This window comes from Protomyctophum parallelum (genome assembly GCF_964188405.1).
Source record: "Protomyctophum parallelum genome assembly, chromosome: 11".
Lineage (NCBI taxonomy): Eukaryota > Metazoa > Chordata > Actinopteri > Myctophiformes > Myctophidae > Protomyctophum > Protomyctophum parallelum.
In genome coordinates this window covers 22,227,715-22,250,342 of record NC_139707.1, presented here as the reverse complement: position 1 = coordinate 22,250,342, position 22,628 = coordinate 22,227,715, and the positions used below count along the sequence as shown (strand labels likewise).

At 41.3% G+C, this 22,628-nt stretch overlaps 1 protein-coding gene across 1 annotated transcript in view; it reads left to right on the top strand.

The window, feature by feature from the left end:
• The window catches only part of fign (fidgetin), a 37,176-nt gene extending 25,639 nt beyond the window's left edge, over positions 1–11,537 (top strand). Inside the window, exon 3 of the mRNA XM_083776282.1 lies at positions 6,761–11,537. Coding sequence (XP_083632408.1) covers positions 6,761–9,003 — 2,243 coding nt within the window. The 3' untranslated portion in view covers positions 9,004–11,537. The remainder of the gene's footprint in view (positions 1–6,760) is intronic.
• The last annotated feature ends 11,091 nt before the right edge of the window (positions 11,538–22,628 follow it).

The window sequence follows — 22,628 nt, the reverse complement described above, 5'->3', positions numbered from 1 at the left end:
AATATCTCCACTGAATTTGAATATGAATATGAGCTTGTTTATTTTTTTTATATAAATGTAATCTTTCTGTCCGTCTGCAGTATTTGCGTGCTTGTCATATAGAGTGTTTTGTGCACGCGCACAATAAAAGCAAAGGCTCTCATAATTATGTTTACATCCGCAGATGAAAATCCCAGAGCTGTAATGATCAGTAATTATAAATATTTTTCACCATGTCTGCTGCCTCGGCTGGGGCTATTGTGTGCTGTGAAGTGCAGAGTTTGTGCTGCTTAATTATGACATTGTGCACGGCTAAATGTACCAGTCTGCTTTCAGCTCCCGCAAAACACTTCCAGTGCATAATCACGCTCAAGTCTGACTTTAAAGAGCTCATTACAGTTGGTTTTCTAAAGAGCGGCTTATTAAACACAGTTACCTAATAAGCATCTTTGGTGGTGCAAATTGGTGAAAATGGTAATGAGTCTGATTAGGCCACGTTTCAATTACGACGGCTACCCAGCTATCGTCAAACCCGCCACCCCCCCCCCCCCCCCCTTCCCAAAACCCCCCAACAGCGACCACCATAATCGTTTTGTCGTTGTCGCCCCGTCCCCCCACGACAAAAAGCAAAAGACAAGTCCAGCTCTATCACAGTAAAATACTCAGTGTTGATTTATTCATTTGTAACTAAGGGTGTACAAAATAATGTAACCAAATATACAGGTCCATTTGGTTATAATTGTACACTCAGAGTTAAGACTGAGGACTTTACTGTGTATATGGCATGCTTGGGAATACTCCTTGAAGGCATGTGCGCTCTCTGCCTCTCTCTCTTTCTCTCTCTCTCTCTCTCTCTCTCTCTCTCTCTCTCTCGCACACACACAGAAAACCTCTCTGCCACCTCTGTGCTTCCTTTCAGCAGCACAGTAATGAATAGAGAATTGTGCAAGCGGTGGTCCAATTTACGCACTGGGAAATTGGATGGACAGAGTGGAGGCCCAGTCCTGTTTGCTTAAAAACGGCCAAGGCTACCAAGATTAATAGTTCCCAAAAAGGTCAGCATCTCTGTTTCATCGACGGTGATCACTGAAGCAGAAATTAAACAGCGTGCAATAGCATCACACTTGTCAAATGCCCCCATCTGTCTTTGCCATCCTAATGAGTGTGAACTACTTACAGTTAAAGGGAAAAACTGTGCATGATTATGCTCTCTTAGCATAATCTTACTGTAGCTTAGTTTTTTGTTTCAGTTCAGAGTGACCGATTCGCTTTCACTTCATCATTGCAAATTATGAAAGGTCATTCATTCTATTTTTTGTGTGTGCATTCGTGCTCTCTGTAATCATTTCTCCTTCAAAGCTATATCCTCAATTGTTGCACAGAAGATCATTCAGGTCCGTGATAACTGATTTTATTGCACACCACCACATGTGTTGCACCAAAAATAGCAGATCTACAAGCTCACAACGGGTCGCAGTGTGACGCTCTATTTTCAGTGTGCGACACCGTCGTGTACTATAAACTATAAATCCGAGGTTAGTTGACCAATACAAACTACTCACACAAATCACACAAAGGCCTTATTTTGTGAGTGGCTGATCAGTGGAATTTGAGCCCCCCCAACACACAACACACACACACACACACACACACGCTCACGCACACCCCTCAGGCTATCTGAAAACATTCCACTAATGGAAGACTCCATAATTATACGCTTTCAAAGAAAGACAAAGGAAGCTGAATGTTGTATTTTGTGTTTCCGTGCAGGTTGGATAATGGGTGATATTTTAATGTGTAAAAGTACTGGATCATTATGCGTGTGTGTGTGTGTGTGTGTGTGTGTGTGTGTGTGTGTGTGTGTGTGTGTGTGTGTGTGTGTGTGTGTGTGTGTGTGTGTGTGTGTGTGTGTGTGTGTGTGTGTGTGTGTGTGTGCGCACACAAGAGAAAGCATGCCTTTGTGTGTGTGTGTACCATCTCCTGGGATGTCTTTATCTTCCATTCCGTAACCTTTGTCTGAATCTAAGTATTTAACATCTCCATAACACAGTATATCTCGCACTGATTTCCGTTCAAACTGCATGCTGATATATCTTACAAAGGCAGAGCAGGTTGACTGACAGTGAATAATTCTCTGGCTGTTCATAAATTGTTTATCATATTGGCTGTGGTTATTGCAGTACCATATGGAGTTTTCATAAAACATACTCAAAAACGTTCAGTCTGATGGACACATTTGATATAATGGTCCATGCGTATAGGTTGACAATTCTCTGACTTTTGTTCTGCAGAGAGCATACAAAATTCTTGTTTCCTCCAACACCACTATATAAATCTATTGTGATTTATGTGGGTTTACTCTACTGTATGTACAGTAGAGTGACAAGTCTGTCTGATATTCTCCGTTTAGTGCAGTGTGCTGCAGTATGCTGTTTAGATAATCCTCTTGTCTTTGCTGGTTCGAGCCTGAATTAGAGCCAGAATGATATATCGACCATTATTATTTGATTCAGGTGATGATAGACATCGGATATTATGCAGCCGATGTGTCCTGATTTGTAACCACTTAAAACATTGTGACGCATTGTGAGCTTGTAAATCGGTTATTTTTGTATTTCTTTTTTTAATAAAGTTAAATTAAATGTGTATGTTTTGCCTATAAGTTAAATGCTCTCAAATAGATACTTTACTCGCATGTTTTCAAATTTATTAGAAACTTTCGACAACTAAATGTGTCTCAGAGAATCTGTAATCGGTGGTGTAGGGCTCTCCGAAATGGTGATCGGACATCAGACCAATACAATCCGGCATCGGTCGGGCTCTTGTTTTCCATTTCATGAAGCATCAGATACTCAAGGGTTTCAAGTACTCTTTGCAAGGAGTACTTCTTTGATTGTCCAAAGTGGAACATTGTTCACAGAGGACCAGCAGTAATAGAATGCTCTGACTCAAAAGCCAGATGCAATTTTATTACTGACCAAAAAAAAGGGCCATTCTCCTAAATTAATCCCACTACACACAATTTTACACATAGCTTATTTTATGTTTTGAAAGTAACATTTTACTCAGTAAAACCGTTTTTTTTTTTAAAGGGAAAAAAATCATATATTTAATGAAGCTACGAATGAGAGGTTGCAACTAAACATGAGCGGTGTCTGTTCAGGCTGTGTTGCATAAATAATTTACCATTTAAAATGTCTTGCTTTGGCAGTACACCCACCTACACACATGCTGACTATGTTCTAGTGGATGAGTAATACAGAGTAGTAAATGTGGATGCACAGAGGTCTAAAGAAGCTGTAATCAGTGAGACTTACTTTTGGAATTCTCATGAGTGCCGTCAGGCAGTACATTTATCTCATCGCACATGATCATTTTACGCAATTAAGATTTGGATTCGTCTTTAAAGAAATTTCTGGGTATAATAATTTATTTTATAGTCGGAATTTATTTAAATAATTCTGCCATAATGCTTCCATTTGTTTCCCCCATTGTCTGTTATTGTCTTTATAGTGAACAGGCATGCTGTTCCAGCGCAGTATGGCTGCCATGTTTCTGCCTGCCAGGGCTCTTTGCCTTGGGCTTTTTTTTCTTAATCATTAGCTTGGATGCCTGACAACCGTGTGAGCCGTAGCATGGATCCCTTTGACTAAAACCTTGTAAATTAACACAATTAGCGCAGCATCATCCCGCTAATTAGCTCTCTGTGTCTGGTGTGGCGACTGGACAAGTGGTTGGGAGGGAGACAGGAGGGAATCCACATGCCGCACTGTTTCCAGACAAACAGTGTGTTTGTAATCCGCCTCTGGATACTCGATGTTTATTGTTTAATCCTGCAGTTAGGGACCTGGAGTATTAACTACAATAGCATTGGTTCTCATTTTCTCAAACATTTCTATGTCAAGGACCCTACACAGACTGTGTATTATGCCGTGGAACCCAATTTGAAAATATTTGTGTGTGGGAGCAGACAGGCCAATAAGAGAATAAGAGATTATTTTAAAAAACAAAATTTTAATCTCGAATTTCTTCGGAAATAGCCAATCTATCGCGTTGCGATGTGTTGTGTTGTGGGCTTGTAGATCAGTTATTTTCGAATAGCCAAAGTATTAAATGTGGTTAAAGTGGTTAAACTGTTCATCTTTTTGCTGGGGACCCCCTGGAACCCCCCCCCCCCCCAAGGACCCTTGGGTCCCGGACCCCACTTTGAGAACTACACTGATCTATACTGAACTACAGTATAGTGTGGCGATGTTTTATCAACCATTATCACAAAGAAAAGTTTGGCTGCTGCGTTTTCACCAATTACTGTTCTATCACCCTGCAGTCGTCAGTCAGATTAGGGTTAATGTAAAACCATGCATGTGCGAGGCTTTTCCATACACTATCTGTGATTGTTTTTAGCCATAATCTCTCTAATAGTCTACATTCTTTGGGGGTATACTTTACCCTGATAATCCCACCCGCTGCATAAGATGCTGGCATGTTCACGTTCAAACTTGTGTTTGCTGATGGAGTTTAGGATTTAACTTGATTATAATGTCGTTTAAGCCCTCAAGGCTGTATATAAAGAAGGTATAGCTGCCCTGGGAAAAGAGAAAGTGAAGCATATATTTTTTCTTTCTTTTCCTTTCTTTTTTCCCCCGGTGGGACTCTGTAGAGATGAGCCGTCTAGCAAAGGGTCTGTGAGTCTGTCTGTGTCCAGGGCTAATCTTGCAAACCGTCAGACCTCACAGATATGTCATAGATGACTGACATAGACTGGCCATAGATATCATAGACTGAAGTTCGAGATCCACATGGAAGACGGATGTTCTTAGGTTCTTCTTCTTGTGTTGTTCTTGTTTACTGTAAATCGCTCTGGATTAAGAGTGTCTGCTAAATTGTAATTGTAAATTAAAGCCACACCGCTACTATGCGAGATTCACCCTGACAGCTACAAAGCTACAGGCTACCATTCATTTTCAATAGAAGCCAGTGACATAAAGATGCAAAGCTACTGATACAAAGCGATTCCCACCGTGTAATCTACAAGTTGAGCTGGCTTCAACTGCAGCTACAATGCTACAAACGACCAAGTGTTGTTTCACTATTTCCACTCGCCGTCTCTCTTCACACAATTCTTGCTTGTAGTGGGAGAAAAATAATAATTTCTGTCAGTCAGTTCTTTCATCCCTTTACAGTATATTTTCCTATATCTTTCTCGCTCGTCGGATGCATGCTCGACATCAACGAAGGTGTTGATCAACACTTCGACTCAGCGACAGACGCTGCGTCGCTTCGTAACTCTGTACCTTGTGTAGCTGCCAGTGTGAACGCAGCATTAGACCCCGTCTCGTGTGTTCCTTCTTTAGTAGAGTAGGAAGTAGTAGGCCGAAACGGCGTGGTTGTAATTCATGCCGGGCTGTGGGGTTCGTGTGATGAAAGCAGCGGAGCACTGCTGAGGAGATTGCTTTGCTGCACTCCGAGCAGATTTGAAACTGTCTCGGAATGCCTCAGATGAGAGTTGGATTATAGACTGACCTGGCATGTCTGTGTCACCCAGCTCTGTGCGGGGTGGATTATACTATGCTGACCAGGTGTTGAGTCCCACATTCTCATGTTGGCCGCCATAGCATGTTCTGTCAGTGCTGTCTGTATGGGAGTACAGTATTGTAACCAAATGGACTCTCTTTTTTAGAGCCATACAGATATATCGGTCATTATTTGACTTTATTGATAACATCGGTATCGACAATTATTAGCTTGTAGATCTGCTGTTTTTTATTGAATCTATCAAAGTTATTTGTTTTATTTGTTTGCTTTTGAAGTTAAATGTTATCAAATATCAACTTTAATCAAATCTATGTTTTTCCAATTGATTTGAAAGTGATGCACTTTTTGACTAAATCTAGGTCAAAACATCTAGGTCGCCTCTAAAATCCACCCATCTAAAATCGGCAGAACATCGGACCCCAAAATCTGGCATCAGTTAGCCTCTTAATTAAATGTGTACACTTTCTGAGTAATAAATGGATACATTAACAATGAATATTACATTGTGTATAGCGTACTGCTAGGGGACATTTTCTTTTGCTGCATGATATTGTTTTTAAGTGTCATTACCCATTTCCCAGCATTATATTCACTAGCCCTTACCCGTTGTGAGATATTCCCCCCCCCCCCCCACTCCCCTGGTGGCCGCGGGGGGTACTGCGCCCGGTGTGTTTTTAATTCACTAATAAATTCATTATTAATAATTAATGTGTCAAATCGAAAAAAGGGCCCCGTTACGCCCTCCATATTCATATGGTCAATGTGAAAAGTGTGGGAGCGATTGGTGCAGGCATTGAGGAGATAAGTGTTTGTTTCTGACAGACAGACAGACACACAGACACACAGACATTCGGTGAATTATAGTATGATAATGCAATTGAAGACTTATGTAACTAATCAGTACCCTAACAAGTAAAGCAATCTAATTTCTCCAAAATCAATCGAAGGTATTTATAATCCAAAGGTTACTGAAAGTAATCAGATTACATTGTGGTTATAATTACACGCAGGTAATTTGTCATCTATAACTGACTACATTTTTTATGTAATCATTACAATCCAGCTGAGATTTTGTTTTCTATAGTAGCAAAAAATTATAAATAATAATAATGATTTTATCCACCCAAGCAGTTAGTTAAGATGATACAGCATCTGTATCGTTTGATAGCTATGAAAATGAATCAATAATAAACAAATTAGCTATTTGATGTGCACTTTTACACATTTGTCTTTGTGAAATGTCTAGGCCTAAAGATGCAGTGGACCCCAGAGCACACTCAATGGGCGGAGCAACACTTTGACATCTCATCCACCACCCGCTCGCCAGCGCACAAAGTGGAGGCCTACCGGGGCCACTTCCAGCGCACGTATCAGTACGCCTGGGCAAACGACGACATCTCTGCACTGACTGCCTCCAACCTGCTGAAGAAATATGCCGAGAAGTACTCTGGAATCCTGGAGGGCCCTAATGAACGAACCCTGCTGTGTTCCTACTCCGACGGCACCACTGGACTCATGAACGGCCGCAAGTCAGAGAGCGAGTCCTGGCAGGAGGGAATTTACCCAATCAACTGTGTTCCAGATGTTCTATCTGCGAGCAAAGCTGGAATGACAGCTGCCCTCCCTCCTGCCGATATCTCGGCTAGCATCGGCAGCTCCCCAGGTGTGGTCAGCAGCCTGTCTGAGCCCAGCTATTCCAGTAGCAACTGTGGGAGCCACACGGCTACCAGTCTCCACTCTGGGCTCCCCTCTCAGGAATATACTGCCAGCTACAACGGCTCCTACCTTCATTCTAGTTACAGTGGACAGACCACCCCCGCCCTCCCCTCCCCACATCCCTCCCCTTTGCACAGCGCCGGACTCTTACAACCCCCACCCCCGCCACCTCCCCCTACCCTAGTGCCCAGCTACAACGCAGGGTCTCCGAACCTTTCCAACTACAATTATCCTCCAGCCGGGTATCCACCTCAGACTTCTGTTGCCCCTGGCTATAGCCCCGGGGGAGCCCCCCCACCCTCTGCTTATCTGCCCTCTGGTATTGCAGCCCCTACACCGCTTCCCCCCTCCACGTTGCCCGGCTACACCTACCAGTCGCATAATCATACACCAATAGCACCAACACCTTTGAATGGCAGCATGGCCAACTCATTAAAAAGAAAAGCTTTCTACATGACTGGTCATGGAGATATGGACTCTAGCTATGGTAATTTCAACTACAACCAACAGCGCTCCTCGCAGAGCCCTATGTACAGAATACCAGACAGCAGCATCACAGACTCAAACAGGGGGAACGGCTTTGACAGAAACGCTGAGGCATCATCTTTAGCCTTTAAGCCCACAAAGCAGCCGATATCTTCAGATCAGCAAAGGAAATTTAACATTCACTCCGGCAGAGCACTCACCCCTCCATCCTATGGATCAGCCAAAGGCTCCGTAGGTGACCTCCGATCGGGCGAGTCCTACGGCAAGTTCGGCTCCCCCATCATGGGCGAACAGGGTGACGAGCTCCGGCAGCACCTCTCCCATGCCACGTCGCGGCCTGATGGCGGTGCGCCCGCCTCGTCCAGCCACGCGGCGGCGGAGGAGCAGCTGAAAAACAGCGATTCCGGCCTGGTGGAGATGGTCACCACCGAGATCCTGCAACAGGGCCCCCCAGTGGACTGGAGTGATATCGCCGGTCTGGACCTGGCTAAGTCGTTCATCAAAGAGGAGATAATGTGGCCCATTTTGAGACCCGACATGTTCAGTGGACTCGCCACGTTGCCGCGGACCCTCCTTCTGTTTGGACCTCAGGGAACAGGTAGGACTCTGCTTGCCCGCTGCATGGCGAGCCAGCTGGGGGCCGTCTTCCTGCGGCTAAACAGCTCCGCCCTGGCGACCAAGTGGCTGGCGGAGGGCGACAAGATCATCCAGGCATCCTTCCTGGTGGCGCGATGTCGCCAGCCGGCCGTGCTGTTCATCAGCGAGGTGGACGTGTTGCTCTCGGCCCAGCTCAGCGAGGAGAGCCCCGTCAACCGGCTCAAGAGCGAGCTTCTCGTGCAGCTGGACGGCGTTCTGAGCTCGGCCGAGGACCACGTGCTGGTGGTCTGCTCCACCAACAAGCCCGAGGAGATCCCCGACTCCCTGCGGAGGTACTTCACCAAGCGCCTCCTCATCCCGCTACCCGACAGCACATCGAGGCACCAGATAATCAGCCAGCTGCTCTCCCAGCACAACTACTGTCTCAGTGACAAGGAGATGTCACTGCTGGTCCAGAGGACGGAGGGCTTCTCGGGACTGGACGTGGCGCAGCTGTGTCAAGAGGCCATCGTGGGTCCTCTCCACGGCATCCCTACTGGCACCGACCTGTCGGCCATCCACCCGAGTCAAGTGAGACCGGTCTCCTACCAGGACTTTGAGAATGTGTTTTGCAAATTCCAGCCCAGCATATCGCAAAAAGAACTTGACATGTATACTGAATGGAATAAAATGTTTGGTTGTAGTCAATAAACATAACAAAAACAAAACACACATGAACGTGAACTTGACACCATTGCGCAAACCCAGTGATGGGATAAGTTGAAGTGTTTCCCACCCCCAATAAGTAGGTGCTTGGATAAACAACACAAAACAAACGAAGAGAATATCCTGCATTCAGTGAGTGAAAACAGGAAACGCCTCACAGAAAAGAACAGGCTGAGTTTAGGCAGCCGACAGTCTGTACGGCACACAATGACAAATATTCATTTGATGACTGCATGGCTATATAAGGCCATGTTTTAGCTGCCGAAATTCAAAGCACTGGGCGGCTGGATCCACTCCCCCAATGGTGGTGTATATATACTGTATACCATTCTGCTGTTCTTGAGATTTAGTTGCTATCAAGTGCCTGAGGTGGTGCTCGTTTATTTGTATTATTCTTTTTGTTTTGCCTCACAATGTACATTGGTAACATGTGCTAATATAAAAAAAGCTTTAAAATAAGACAAAACTTGCTTTCTCCTTTCCATAAGCTCAATATTCTACAGCTGTGTCCGTTTTGTGTTCTACTGTATGTGAACAGGTGTGGTTTTGTTGATCTAAACTCTTAAATTGATAGACACAATTTCGGTAAGGCTACACAATCTTGATAAATGTGTGTGTGTGTGTGTGTGTGTGTGTGTGTGTGTGTGTGTGTGTGTGTGTGTGTGTGTGTGTGTGTGTGTGTGTGTGTGTGTGTGTGTGTGTGTGTGTGTGTGTGTGTGTGTGTGTGTGTTATAACATTGACATGTTCATGATTTGTTTTGTTTTCCTAGAAAAATGTGATTTGTCTTTTGACAAACTAGGTGTGTTTGGTTTGTACCCTCGCCTTTCCACTGTCAGTGAAACTACAAAAACAATCAAATGACCTTTTGCAACATAACTTCAAATTAATCAAAAATTACTATGTAATTGCTGTTAAAATATCGTTACAATAGTAATCACAGTGTTTCACACAAAATGTAAAAAAAAATGTACCATTATTTCTTTTGATGTTCTCTCTTTTGGAAAACTCAGGAAAGTGATTGTGATATGTACAGTATAGTACCTCAAAAGATTGTGTCAAAGCACTACACAGTAAGTACATGAGCATTTGGCTTGCTTTTGAATTTGCATTACATAAAAACCACAGAAGGCTACCATACCTCAAAGGCTCAAAATGAAATGGTTGTGTGATACTGAATGTACAAATGGAATTTGGATTTGGAAAGCAAAAGTAATATCTCCTTTTACCTTTTTGATTTTTTTGCAATGATGAATCTGTATATTAGAGCCAGTGTTTTGTCCATAGCAAGAATGGACCCGTGAAGTGTTTTCTGTTTTAGCCATTTCTGTATGTATAATGATTTCGTTGTTGGCGGTAAACTTTCATGTTCATGAAAAAAGGAAAGAAAAAGACGACACTGAATTTGGTCATCATGGTTCAGATCATAGTGGTGCAGTGTTAAACTAAAGGTTTAGACGAGCTTTTTGGGGTTGAAAAAGACAGTTCTCCCCCAAGCTATTTCATTTCATGCCGCTGCTGTTTTATCATTAATGAAACCTAAGGATTATGTATAACCCAAGTTCCTTTCTACCTCGGTTTGTTAGCGCTGAAACACAAATTAAAGGGGACAGCGACATGTCGGAGCCTATTTTATGTGCTTGACTAAAAACAGTGGAGAGAACAACACCAAACACAAAATCAGTTTGTTAGCTTTACAATTTTTTGATGGCATGCACACAAACACCCTATCCATTGCCACATACTACTGTATATAAAGGGGGATACCAGTGAAGCTCAAGCTTAGAATATGATACTGTTGTACACTAAGACAATTTTGCCTGGTTAGAATTCACTTGTACATGGCCAGATTGGCCACACACACAACAGGACTTTGTCCTTTTCGCCCAATCACTGACGTAACACAGACGTACAGCTCCACAGAACAATTTAAAAGTGGAATATGACAGGGTGTATTATTTTTTAGTTTGTATTACTTTTGGTTTTGTTTACATGTTCTGACTGATAACTGATCACGTTAACGGTTATGCAAAGCTCATTCAACAAGATATATGAATGTAGGCTATAACATTTCATTCATAAATTGAGAAAGATCAGTATTTTAGAACATTTTGTGAATTTGTTTAGTCATGTTAAAAATTGCTGTTCATCACTAGCAATCAGCGCTTATTCCAGATCAATTCCAGACAATGGAAGTGAGGGTTTGACAACCTTTGTTGAATGTATTATTGTTTGGGAGCATTAAGGATGCTCTTGCAGCACAGTGGCACCAGGAACGATGCCACTACAGTAGATACCACTGAAGTGTTTGTGTTGGAGCACTAAAGGACCTTGATTTTCTTAGATTGTTGGATGGGATCTCTTCATTTATTTCCTTCTCTTTACACGTGCATCTTAATATTTCTTTTTTGTATCAACCATGTGCATATTGATCACTACCATCTGGTCATCGTAATGACCTGTATTGCTGATTTACACAGCATCTAATAAACTATAGCAGAAACAATAAATGTAAACTTTAACATGCCAGCTAGAGTTTTATCAAGTTAACATGCTGAAGCTAGTTGCACATTGGCAATTGTTTCCCAATATCACCACTCCAGTCATTAGTTGTTACAGCCAATTCAAAAATGGGCACAAGCTCTGTAGGTTATTAGCTACTCCACTGAGCATTGTGAACTGAGGAACTGACTTTGCAGACTAATTATGTCAGACTGGCAGCAGGCATCACTTAAGTACCTGTTAAGCTCAAAACATGCAGTCATGCACTATTACATAAGTTGTGTAAACTGCATGGCCCTGGCTAAATTATGTGTTATGTTCATGCAATTTGGTAGAAGGCAATCTAAGAAGGAAAATCTTTAACTGTGCCATATGAAAGAATCTCTGATTTTCTAGACATGCAATTATAAGGCTAATCTATTGCCTAAGTAACGTAACCTCTTTGGATTTCCATTTGGAATGTAATTTTAAATGAGATTAGGATTAAAACATGTGGCCCAGTGATACTAAAATCATATTTGATACCTGCATACCGTACTCTGTACCTGAAAATCTGTACCTCATTGGTTCAAAATGTATAAAACAGACACATTTTTCACTTTCAAAACTGAAAGAATAGCTTTTTCGCTACTTTTGCGCAACACTATTGTACGTAAGGCACTCAATTACGAAGAAAAACGAATTGAAATATGGAGATATGAGGTTTCTGCAATGATATCTAGAGCAAATGAATATGTTAAACGGCTCAACTACAACCATGAACATTCAAGCCAGATTTCTACATATCACAGCAAAATACACCTTGACATTTATTACTCTTACTGTAGGTACCCAATAAAATTATTAGTGTTTAAGTGTACAAATGTAACCAAGATTTATACACTCAGAGTTAAATTAACACTGGATTTCATTGTGTAAAACTTATCCAAGCAAGCAAACAAATAGGAAATGTGGAACACGACTACAAAACTCTGGGTTACTTCAGTAACCTCAGTTTATCAAGCAAATCGAGCAAGAGAATCACCTAATGGTGGCGCCATTTTCATGGTGTAAACACAGAATAATTCCATCTTCCATCTCACGAAACAATATTCCAGGGTACAAGTGAGAGCACTCGTCCAGGGGTAATAAAGGTTTCAAAAAAGTGGTAGTCTTAGACTTCACACACAGAAAAAAGCAGGAATGACGTCTTCCGGTGGTGGGCTGCTTTTAAGGTCTTGGGGCGGAACCTGCAGCCACACCGGCACGGCCCATTTAAATATTGTTTCGTGAGAATATTGTGTTTACGCCATGGAAATGGCACCACCCTTAAGCGATTCTTGAGTGAGATCAGCTTAGATAAACTAAAGATACAGCGGGACTCTCGGTTACATAAATTGTTGTTAATATTACATTAATATACATGTAATGTAGAGTTTGTGTTGTCACACATTCTTATCTTAATCTCCCTTGAAGCCAAAGTAAAACACATCATATTTGATTACAATTAAAAAATAAGTATTTGAAGTAGGGGTGTGTGTGTGTGTGTGTGTGTGTGTGTGTGTGTGTGTGTGTGTGTGTGTGTGTGTGTGTGTGTGTGTGTGTGTGTGTGTGTGTGTGTGTGTGTGTGTGTGTGTGTGTGTGTGTGTATGCAGACACACATCTTACTTTGGTAAAAAAAAGTATTCAGCATGACTGCCCTGTGCGAGATAGTATTTGCCCTGGGTATCTGTGGTGACAGAACTAATTCGCTTTCAGCCTGAAAACCTGTTGATAATATTGGAATAATTGGTATATTTGTAAATCCACCTAATCTTGCTACAGTATGTCAAAAACAACAGTCCTGGACACAACCAACCATAAACACAGTTATTAACTGGACATTCCAGGTGTAATATGTGCATTTGGGAACTTGGAGATATGCATGTTCAAAAGTGAAAATGTTATACTAAAATGAAATAGTAACAGCTGTATTACACAGTGATTTTAGGTCTTGAAATCAACAGATTTTCCCTCACATAACTCATTTGATTTTGGGGGATCCCTTTGCTTATTTCATTTTAGATTTTTTCCGTTGGTTATTCAAAAACAAATACAAGCTTACAGTGCGTCACTTCGTGCCACACTGCAAGCTTGTACATCTGCAAAGAAATTTGAGTGTTTGAAAAATGTCGTTTAGAAGGTATTTGTAGAATCGGCCTCAGGTCTTAATGGGTTAACAGTGCAATAAAGCACAGTATAGTACAGAACAGTATTACTAGTTATATGGACAAGAGACTCCATTTTTACATTTGTTTCTTAATTGTTCATCACAATTAGATATAAACAATTGTCAACATAAGATAAGGGATTAGGAAAATTACATTATGCTTTTATTCAAAATACAATGTATATACTTTATATACTGTAGATATATGATCATTCATTATTACCAGGACAACGTGATGGATGGGCCTATAATGAAAAACAACATTTGAGCAGAACCATTGATAAGCACATGGACTCTCATTGCTGCCAACTAAGTCACTTGAATCATGTTTTTTCTTTTTCTATTCTCAGTATCTCTGTTAGTACATTTTTGTACAGAACTGCTTTAGACCTTTTGACTTCATCCATTATAGTCTTATCGTATCAGTTTTATATTGAAACATTATTTCTAACCATTTCTACCTCATGGCTACATTGTACATGTAGTACTTATGTTCTATTGTTTTGAATGTCATGCTTTTGTGTAGAAAAGAATAAATCTGAAAACAAACGTTGAAAAAAAATTACAAAAAAAGAAAAACAGAAAAAAGAAGCTTGCCCTTGAATTTGAGCAGTCTACCTCAAAAAGACTGTCTTTACACTGAACAGTACATGTCACAGAAAAGATAAGACACCTTAAGTGGGTGCAAAGGTGATGATAATCTGCACCCACCGACCTTTCCTCACAGTATATTTACAAGACCACATTTCTGTCAAATTATTGTGGACCTGTACAGGTCTTCTACAAGGTCTCCAATGCAAAATCATTTTTGTTTTTTCAAATATAAGAAATTGCTTTAATCCTATGTGAATTGTTGTAGTGCGCATGTTAATGTGTATGTGTGTGCACTTACAATTCTACATGTAAGTATGAGGGGTTAACATATTAAGATATGAGAAATTTGAATTTTTACTTTTCATACACATGTACAGAGGAGAAACTTGCACATAGATGTACTTAATGTACATTTGCTAACAATATACAGTATACATACTAAAATGCACCACATACATGTTTATATGTGTGTATTGCCAAACCTACAGTCAACGTAAATGTATTTTCATCTATTTCAAGGTACATTACAAAGGTAATTGAAATACTGAATAAACATGTTTTTTTCTGACAACTAAATGTGTTTTGTATCATCACTTGATTGAATTTGTGTTTGATGATCATAACTCAAGTGCACGTTTTCAGACCATAGACCATTCCTTGTGAAATACCTATACAATGAACAATTCTGTTTCAAATGTAGTTTTTACGGCAATTTGTCTCATCCGAGTGTGTACTTTTTTATACAAACGTATTATGTCATTGCATTAGTTTATAATGCAATGAAACATTTTCCTCATAGCACGATTTGGCAATCACTTATAAATCCGCACTCGCATTTTATGTAAAATGAGCATGTCTGCATAAAATTCCCTTTATATGGTATCATTTAGTAGGTGGTATGTGCGTAGGAAGCTGCTGTATTATTAACATTAAGGAGAAGAGTCACAGTGCATTTTGTGTCAGCATTGGAAATGGTCTTTATCCAGTCAGAACAATGGTACCAAGATGAGCACTGAAAGAATATGCTAAAGAATATCAATGCATGTCTCCTTTTAAGGAATACACATCACACAGATTACAATGCTGAAATTAAAGAATGTAGCCTGCCCTTTTCTCCTTGTCTTAGCATGTGCAGTTTGTATCTTAAAAAATATCCCATTAATTGTAATAGACCTTTTTGGCCTACTATAATTGCTGAAAATAAGGTTCAGTATACTGTACGTTCAGTATTCATAAATAAAAGACACAATTAAACATTGCTATCTCCATACAAGTATGACATTCTTTGCACATATTAGTACCATAGATCTTATAATTATTTATTTTAAAGATTACAGTATGCTTTGCTAAATAGTGTATTGTGTAAGTAAAATAGTTTATTCCAGCATGGTGGGTGTACCATCAATTGTTTCCAATTTTCATACATAATATTTGCTGTAATCCAGCAGGAACTGTATTGCTATACAGTACTTTGACAATGTTTGCACATTTATCACTAAGATTCTGCATAACAGTGCCTATATGGATCTGAGCAGCAACATCATGTTTGTTATGGGAGACTCCTACGCCATATGAAGCGGCTTGTTTTATATTCTGTGCATCCTATCTCCACCCGCTTCTTCTGGCATTCAAATAACAGATCTACTCTTTGTTTTCACCCATTTTAAACGAGAGCCATTTGACCAGGGGAAAAAAATCAGGACTGATAAGAGAATATAAAGTTGAGTTAAAACAAATTACACTCAAGTTATTAGTGGCTATTTTGTAAATATCAAAGATCCACTTGTCCCGATGTTCTGTGCTTCATTTGCATTCTGATGAAACTGGAGTGGATGTGTGTGAACTCGGAGGTTATCTGTGGCTCTGCAGCTCTGAGCAGCCGAATCAGACAGCTTCGCAACCGCATGGCTCAAGAGGATGAGCCACAGACCTCTCTCAAATCACTTCCTTCATAACAATTAAAATATGCAAAGTGATAATTTTCCTTAAGTAGCCTTAAATGTGCAATCTATTTAAATGTGAGTAAAATTGCCTAAAGCTTGCGGTCCTATGTATGTGTGGGGGTGGGGTGGGGTGTGGGGGTGTGTGGGTGGGTGGGGTGAAGGGGGGTATAAATTATGCAAATAACAGAAAGGACTCTTGAAAGCCTAATTTTTCTGTAATAAGCATACTGTTTCATTTATTTTTTTGTCTCTTATTAAAAGTGACAGTTCTTTTGCACTGTCTGATGGCTATATCTGACACAAGCCCATGGCACTGACTGCTAGACTAAATGCTAAAGCGTTTTAGTAGCTTTTAGATGATGGTTACATTCACAAAGTAATTATGCACTGGAGAGTCCAGAAATAAGGTTTAATTACACAGTAATCGCTTCTGATGGACACTAGGAAGTGTGAGCACTGCCAGACTGCAATCCATCAATGACAAACCTCTGGCCAGTTTTAATTCATCCTCATTTGCATCATAACCTCCGCACCAAGTTGCACAAATGCTGTTAAATGTTAATAGGACCTGTCTCTCTACTCAAAATGGATGCTTAAGCCGTTTCAACTCTCTTTCTCTCCCGGTCCCTTTTTTCCCTCTCATGCACGCACCCTCTATCTTTCACAGTGCATATCTCCACCCTGTCTCTCTCGTCTCGTTTCTTCGATTCTCACATTCTCATGAGCCCTCACATAAATAGCCCCTCTTCAGGAGTAAAGCCAAGCACAGGAGACAGTGCATGGTCACTGCTGTGTTAATTGGGAGCAGCATGTAAAGTTTTATCTCTTGAGTGCTAACAAACCGACGTACACAGTCAAATCCTCAGTGTTAATTTACACAAATGTACACAATTGTAACAAATTGGACCTGTAAGGGTACACTTTACAAATGGGTAAATTAACAGAGTGAGTGAGTGAGAGAACACAGGAACAGCAGGAAGTCTTGTCCACACATCTCTGTACAGTACTGTGTAGTTTGGCCCTCAAGTCATATCTAATACCCGTCCTACGGGAGTGGACAAAATAATGTTTTTATTAATTGAAAATTGTTAGTAGTGCAGCAGATATATTTCTGTTCCTCTTCAGACCTCCATGAGGTTGATTAGAACCTCTATGTCTCATTATCTGTCTATTCCATATATCCTAACTGCATTCTTCATTATACAGAGGGCTTCCTAGTGTACTCCCCAATGTCCTTAACATAACAGCTCTCCATGGGTCGACATTAAACCCAATGGACCGCTCCGGCAAACAGACTAGACTCTGTTTATTTAGTTGTTATTTTTGCAATATACTGGAAAACAGCTCATTTTGTAATTTACCAATCCCTCTGAACCATCAGCACCACCATATACTGTACGAGACATAGTCACGATGATATGACCTTGTCCCTCCCAAGGCATTCAAGGCAATCTAATCTTGATTTGAAAATATAATGAGATGTATGGAAACAAAGACATGTTATTCACGGGTCAGACTGTGAAGATCTGGGCACGTTGTAAATAATAGCGGGTTGTGAATGTGATTAGCATGGATTTTCATGTTTTTATTGTAAATTCGTTTATATTTATTATACCAGTTTTCTGCTATTCATTTAGAAATTATGACTATCATGGCACTTGTCTTCCGCAAAATGATTCCCACGGGTTAGAGGTGACGTCACAAGTGACAAATGATCACACTGGTCACCTAGTGAACCACAGAGGAATTAATTTACAGCTCTAATTCATACAACAAATATTTATTTTTTGTAAGGGTTTTCAACCATACAGTACATTCACGTTTGTCAAAGTTGCTGTGGAAATTGTGTGTTCTAAAAGGCTAATTTACATAACATCACTCGTTATGTAAATACATCGTCTGTCGTCGTCTGGGAAATAATAGTAAAACCTTCCTCAAATCACAGATTTTCACCTTAAAAACAGGTCTAGATGTTGAGTGACAAGGCCGTTTAACAAAGTATAAATTGTTCTAAAGCCCCAGCGTCCTGTGACAGCATGGCCGTCACTCCAAATAGAGTGCTTGTCCTTGTGGCCATTCAGAATCAGAGACTTTTTCAAAGCCACGGTCAGGACTGCAGAATCTCTCACACTCTCGAGTATAGTCTCTGGAAGCCCTTTCAGCAGCTGTTGAACAAAACGATTCCATCAGTTTATTTTCCCGTTGCAAAAGCCACTTCCTTGTTCTTGCCACTTTCTCACCAACTTCTATTACTTTTTTATTTTTATTACAAGGCTAATTGAATGAACTTCGGAATTGGTGATGCTTGCTATTGTTTGCAATGACTTTCTCCGCACAAATCATGGGCCAAATCCTTAAAAATAAAAAAATAAAATGCAATGTGATGCTAAATGCTTTTCCTCCAGGCTGGGAGTCAGGGAGAATCAGAGAAGGCCTGATGATGACTTTGGCCCCCAGCATACTGACCGCTGCCCACCACCAATTAATAGGCAGCAACTAAAACACTCACAGCATCTCCCGCTCCATCCGTCACAGAGCAGGAAAGCTGTCTGATGAGGAAGGGTGAGAGGTCAGCATTGTTCGCTCCACCAGCCTGCGATAGGCAAAGTGAGGAATATCTGGCCAGAATCACCTACAGTTTATTGGAGCATGAAGCCTGATTCATACGTGGAGGAAAAAAGAGTAGACCTACAAGCTCACAACATGTTGCGTTGCGACGCATCGTGAGCCTGTAGATCGGCTGTGTTCGGCGCAACACTGGCGTACGCTGAAACATAAATTAGGCATGATAGGGCGGAGGTGGGGGGGTTGTCTGCAGCAGGGGGAGAGAGAGCTGTGCCTCTCCCTCAGCATACACTGTAGTCGATAACAAGCAGGCCCCTGCGCCAGTCTGATCGCATCCAAATGTCCTTAGGTCAGCTCCTACCGCCCTCTATTTCCTATATTTATAACAAATTCTGGGTTGTGTGCACTGTGATATAGCTTTACAAATGCACTACTACTCCACTCTATAATGTTCCTGATCGTGATCATTCCCCTTCACATGTTCAAAAAGTTGCCAAAATGTCATGGAGTTTAGCCTTAGCTGTGGTAGTGTGATCTGCTTCTGAGGTGAAATATAATGATGGGATTACAGAGCATACCTCTGACATTAGCCTGGTGCTTCCTGTGTAATCCCCATCCGTAGTGTCAGGGGCATAAAGGTATCCGACAGATACTACTTTGAAAAGCTTGGTTACAAAGTTATTTTTGGCTGTCAAAGTGGTAGAAATGTTATTTTTTAATTTGGCAACACTTATCTTTCTTTTTTGAGGTGCTGAATGTCCAAGTGATGTTTTAATTATGATTAATTAATTTAGATACAGCACTACCAAGTGGCACAAAAGTCGGGCTGCTCGAATTCTCATTAATATCTTAATTACGCAAATCCCTAATTGATTGATATGGAACTGTTATTTACTGCAGGTCACCACAAATATAGAAACTTACAAAAGACTGAGGCCACTATTAATGAGTTTTCTCCCTCAATTTGACCATTTCTTTAACTACAGTCAGTGGTGGAGAATCATTTGAAATGCCATAGCTGACACCAGCAGCCCCGGACTGGTGGATCGCTTTAGTCTGTCTTAACCCCTGGCTGGGAACAAGTGGAGCTAATGGGGAGCAAAGACAGAGGAGTGCATGTCCAATAAAGACACATCCTCCAGCCAAGGCAATCATCGGAAACACAGAACGTCACTCTTTCAATTTCATCCCTTCCACTGTGCAAGCCGTCCGCTATAACGTCATTATCTCCACCGGATCAGCTGGGCACTCTGACAGGGCCATGTTATCCAGGCACCAGGGGAAATGCAAATTGATTTCATATCTGCCGTGGCATTTTTAAGGCCTCTACATGTTACATAGACTGTCATTTCAGGCAGAGATATGAAAATCAGAGGGAAATGTCAAACTGTGGGGGGACTGTATTATCCCAGGATTGTTGTTTACTCTGATCACTGACTCACGGAACAAGACACTTCTTAATGCCACATCGCCAGTGGACTGTTTAAGAGGTCCCCATTATGTGTTTGATCCCTTGAAGAGCAGATAGGCGTCTTACATCAGAACGCCACTGTTGACTAGACTACCTGCCAGCATGGATATGTTATTCATGTCATGCAAACTGCAGCCCACAACAAAAATATATTGGCACAGCCCATTCATGTATCATTGTATCACTATCCACTCATGTTATAACAGCTCGTAGAGATTACATTGGGTCTTTTCCCCCTCTTTCTTTTACAATGTGACACCGAAAGGGGTTACACGTGTAGTAGACATCTGCATGTCCCCACAAAACTGCAAAAGTAGAAGACCAAGTAGACGCTCCATACATAGCTACAAGTTGGACAGGGAAGCCACACAATGTTAATGGATTCTTGTTAATTAATACACATTGAAAATGACTCATCTAGTAAACAAAAGGCCCTTTAAACCCCATCCTGTCTCATTTCACGCTACCATTGGTCTCTCTACACTGACTTGATCTTAAAGATGGAGTGCCGTGATTTTTTTCCACACATAAACATGATCATCAGGTGTATTTAGGTGTATATGAGGTATAATTTTTTCAAAAAAGTGTACAGTATTTGTTAAAATGATGGTTTTATGTGGACACACCCACCAGTTCATTAGGTATGCGTGAGTTTAACCGTAGCACCACCCACCTAATCCAGTCCCTCCGCCTCCTCCTTTAAGACCACCCACTTGTCCTAGTCCCTCCCCCTCCTTATAAAAGGACAGCCCATGGCTCTGCCCTTTTGTTTACAAAATGACAAATTGGTGTCTGTAATGTAACAAGAACTCATGTTTTTGTGAATGTTAGAAGTGAACACTTCCCATATTTCTGAGATATCGTATAAGCACCATTATGCACTTATACTGCCACCATCCATGTATAGGCATATAATCCACGCATCCATACCATATCAGATCTGTTTTTTCAGATTTTTTATAATCATTTATTTATTTCCTCCAATTATATTGACCCTATTGTCGCAATCAGCTCAGCTCATCATCCAATTCGATCATAGTTTAACAGCAGAAACAATTAGTTTGATAGATCATTTAGCCTACAATATATTGTAGGCTATTGATTTCCTCCAGCTAAGCACCCTGTATGGAGCCGAATCCATGCCAATATTATCTGTGTGTTCGTAAAAGAAAATGCGTAAAAAAGAAATCTGTAAAAGAAAAATGCGTAAAAAAACAATCCGTAAAAAGAAAATGCGTAAAAAAACAATCCGTAAAAAGAAAATGCGTAAAAAAACAATCTGTAAAATAAAAATGCGTAAAAAAACTATGTGTAAAAGAAAAATGCGTAAAAAAACAATCTGTAAAAGAAAAATGTGTAATAAAACAATCTGTAAAAAGAAAATGCGTAATATATACGGATAGTGTTTTTTTTTTTTTGACTTACGAACAGAAAAAATGCCAACCTCAGTTACAGATGTTATTTTTGGTTCCCCAGTGAAATCACTGCCAAAAATCACATGACGGCTGAGAACCAATCACGTGAGGCCTTTTCCTCTACCCAATCAAAAAGCTCCATAAGTCTGCCTGGCAACTGAGGTTGCCATGTTTGTCTGGGGCTACATTGTAAGTATAAGTATAAGTTTATGAGTTACAAGTTTAGCTATATATCCATATCTTGTCTTAAAACAACCACTCAATGGCCAATTGACTAATTCATTATTTTAGTAGCCTATATTAAATAGGGGGGTCTCAAGGTTCGGTGGACCCCCAGGGACCTCCCCGGGGACCCCCAAATGGTAACTCTGTCATTTCTCAACCGTTTTTGACGGGGGTGGGCTCGTTGTGATTGTGTCGCCCCCCTGGGGGCGTCTTTGGGGTCTCAAGGTTCGGGGACCCCTGGGGACCCCCCAGGGACCCCCAAATGGTAACTCTGTCATTTCTCAACTGTTTTGGACGGGGGTGGGCTCGTTGGAATCTTGTCGCCCCCCTGGGGGCGTCTTTGGGGGTCTCAAGGTTCAGGGACCCCCAGGGACCCCCCAGGGACCCCCAAATGGTAACTCTGTCATTTCTCAACTGTTTTGGATGGGGGTGGGCTCGTTGGAATCTTGTCGCCCCCCTGGGGGCGTCTTTGGGGGTCTCAAGGTTCAGGGACCCCCCGGGACCCCCCAGGGACCCCAAAATGGTAACTCTGTCATTTCTCAACCGTTTTGGACGGGGGTGGGCTCGTTGGAATCGTGTCGCCCCCTTGGAGGCGTCTTTGGGGGTCTCAAGGTTCAGGGACCCCCAGGGACCCCCCGGGACCCCCAAATGGTAACTGTCATTTCTCAACCGTTTTTGACGGAAGTGGGCTCGTTGTGAATATGTCGCC